Below are 2,500 nucleotides of genomic sequence, written 5' to 3' on the forward strand. Positions count from 1 at the left end.
ACATACATACATACATACATATATACAGACACATACATATATATACATACCTACATGCATACATACATACCTACATGCATACATACATACCTACATACATGCATACATACCTACATACATGCATACATACGCGCAACACGGTCCTGGACGGGACGAGGCCCCAAGATAAGGTATCTCATTCAGGCGCCGGAAACTGAAGATTAGAGTAATTCATTCATAACTTTCTCGCCCGCCTCCCCTCCCTCCCCGCACCCCGCACCCCGCACCCCGCACCCCGCACCCCGCGCCCCGCGCCGTCACCCTCCTCCCTCGCCGTTACCCCTTCCCTTCTCCTTCCTCCCTTTCCCTTCTCCGGCTATTATCCCCTACGTACCTACCTACCTACCCCCTGTCTTCTCCTTCCTCCACTCTCCCTGTCCCTGTCTCCCTCTCCCTCTCCCTCTCCCTCTCCCTCTCCCTCTCCCTCTCCCTCTCCCTCTCATTCCCGCCTACGCTCGCTTGTCTTCCCTTCCCCTCCTAGTCGTCCTGCCACCCCTTCCCCCTCCCTCCCCCTCTCCTCCTCTCAACTTCCCTTCCTTCCCCTCCCCTCCCATTCCCTCCCCTTCCCTATCCTTGACTACCCTGCCCCTCCCTCCTATTCCCTCTCCACGACTTCCCTCTCCTCCCCTTCGCTTCCCTTCCCTCCTCTTCCTTTCCTTTCCTTTCCTTTCCTACAAGCGTCTGCCACCTTCTCTTCCCTCCCTCCCTCCCTCCCTTCCTCCTTCCCTCCTTCCTATCCTCCCTCCCTCCCTCCCTCCCTCCCTCCCTCCCTTCCTCCTTCCCTCCTTCCTATCCTCCCTCCCTCCCTCCCTCCCTCCCTACTGCCTCTTTACCCACGCGTTCCTCCCTGCCTGTACATTCCTCTCCCTCCCAAACTATACGTTTCCTTTTTCTCCTTTTCTACACATGTGCGCTTTTCCGTGGTTCTCAGGGTCAAAATGTTCATAGATGCTTATGATACCAACATTTTGTTACATATTTATTCCACCTCTGGGAGATTTACGAATGTTTTATCTATCTTTCGATCTCTCTGTCTGTCTGTCTACACACACACTACACGGCACTACACTACACACCGCATATACATACATTGTCATGTATATTTGTGTGTCTAATTGCATGCGTGTGTGTGTGCGTGCGTGCGTGCTTGCGCGGGGGGGAGGGGGCATAGTGATCAGGCAAGTGTGCCCTTAATCTAGAAATGGTTGTCAATTCTATACTAGAATGCAAGAAGTCGAAACGTAATTTATGTAAACGCCTGGAATGCAAAACTGTTGCATAGAAAATCACTAGTATACCTAGTAGACACTGACCAACACGAATTGGGCATACAACCTGCAGAAGGAGTAAGGTATAAAACTTCGAAGTGGTTTATACAGCTTTAGATTTTCGCTTATGGAAAACTATATCATTCTCAGAGATTACAGGTTTATCATATAGATATAGATATACATAAGTGTAAAAATACAGAAATTAAAACACTGCATACACAAGACAACATCCCCTGCATGAAAAACAGATTTTGTGATCAGACACCTGTTAGTGTGTTTACAATGATAATTATTTTGATAGTAAAAAGTAGAATAGTCAGTCATTGTACATGTAAACATTCTGGGTATCACAGTTCCCATTGTAGGAAAGTTCGGCCTTACTTGTATAATAAACTTGAGCTGAGAAGAGAACCTCATAATATCTCTGCTGAAGTGGATTGGTATGTTTTCCTTTGTGTTTACTGGTTGTTTCCTTGGTTGTTTGTCAGTAGATGTATGTGAAGATGAATTGTGATGAAATATTATTGGTGGGTTGGCTATGGCCTACAGACAATTTATTTGATTTGGGTGGTGAAGTTGATCTCTATACTGTATATTTAGGCTTCAGTTAAAACACTCTTTTTTTAAGTGCCATTTAGAAAAAAAAGGGCATTCTAGATTTATTTGTTATGAAATGTGGTAGACCTATGTATTTTATATTTTGAATATGGTTGTTGGCAGAAGTCTGCTCTCTGAGTGCTTTCTGCATCATTTTTTATCAATGTCACCATTACGATTACTGTTACTGATATGATAATTATTATGAATATTGTTATTTCATATTATTGTCATTACTACTACTACTATAAGATCAACTAAGTACTTTTTTTCTTCTTTTATCCCTGTTTTCTTTGTGTATAAGTGAGTGTGTTCATTAAAAAAAGGAAATGCTCAATTTTAAAACCAAATCAAACTTTTATAACAATGGAAATCTCAAGATATGTCGTCTTCACATTTTTTCATACAAAGTGTTTGTAAAGATTAGAATGTCAGCTATAAATGTGTAACTAATAGTAATCCTCTCTGTTTCAGTTGCCATGTCGGACAGGCCCCCAGACCCAACACTCACGGTTCAATGTGGAACAGAACAAAGAATGTCTCATACAGATCAGCAGATACAAGTTTTCCCTAGTCATCTCTGGCCTCTACAA

The 2,500-nt window shown here is 43.6% G+C and overlaps 1 protein-coding gene across 1 annotated transcript in view; it reads left to right on the plus strand.

Moving 5' to 3' along the window:
* Nf1 (neurofibromin 1) overlaps positions 1-2,500 on the plus strand; it is a 95,531-nt gene that overhangs the window by 12,138 nt on the left and 80,893 nt on the right. Inside the window, exon 2 of the mRNA XM_086544332.1 lies at positions 2,382-2,500. This exon is cut by the window's right edge and continues 25 nt beyond it. Coding sequence (XP_086400458.1) covers positions 2,382-2,500 — 119 coding nt within the window. The remainder of the gene's footprint in view (positions 1-2,381) is intronic.

This window comes from Penaeus japonicus, unplaced genomic scaffold (genome assembly GCF_977035675.1).
Source record: "Penaeus japonicus unplaced genomic scaffold, GWHDUDI00000001_assembly GWHDUDI00000015, whole genome shotgun sequence".
Classification (NCBI taxonomy): domain Eukaryota; kingdom Metazoa; phylum Arthropoda; class Malacostraca; order Decapoda; family Penaeidae; genus Penaeus; species Penaeus japonicus.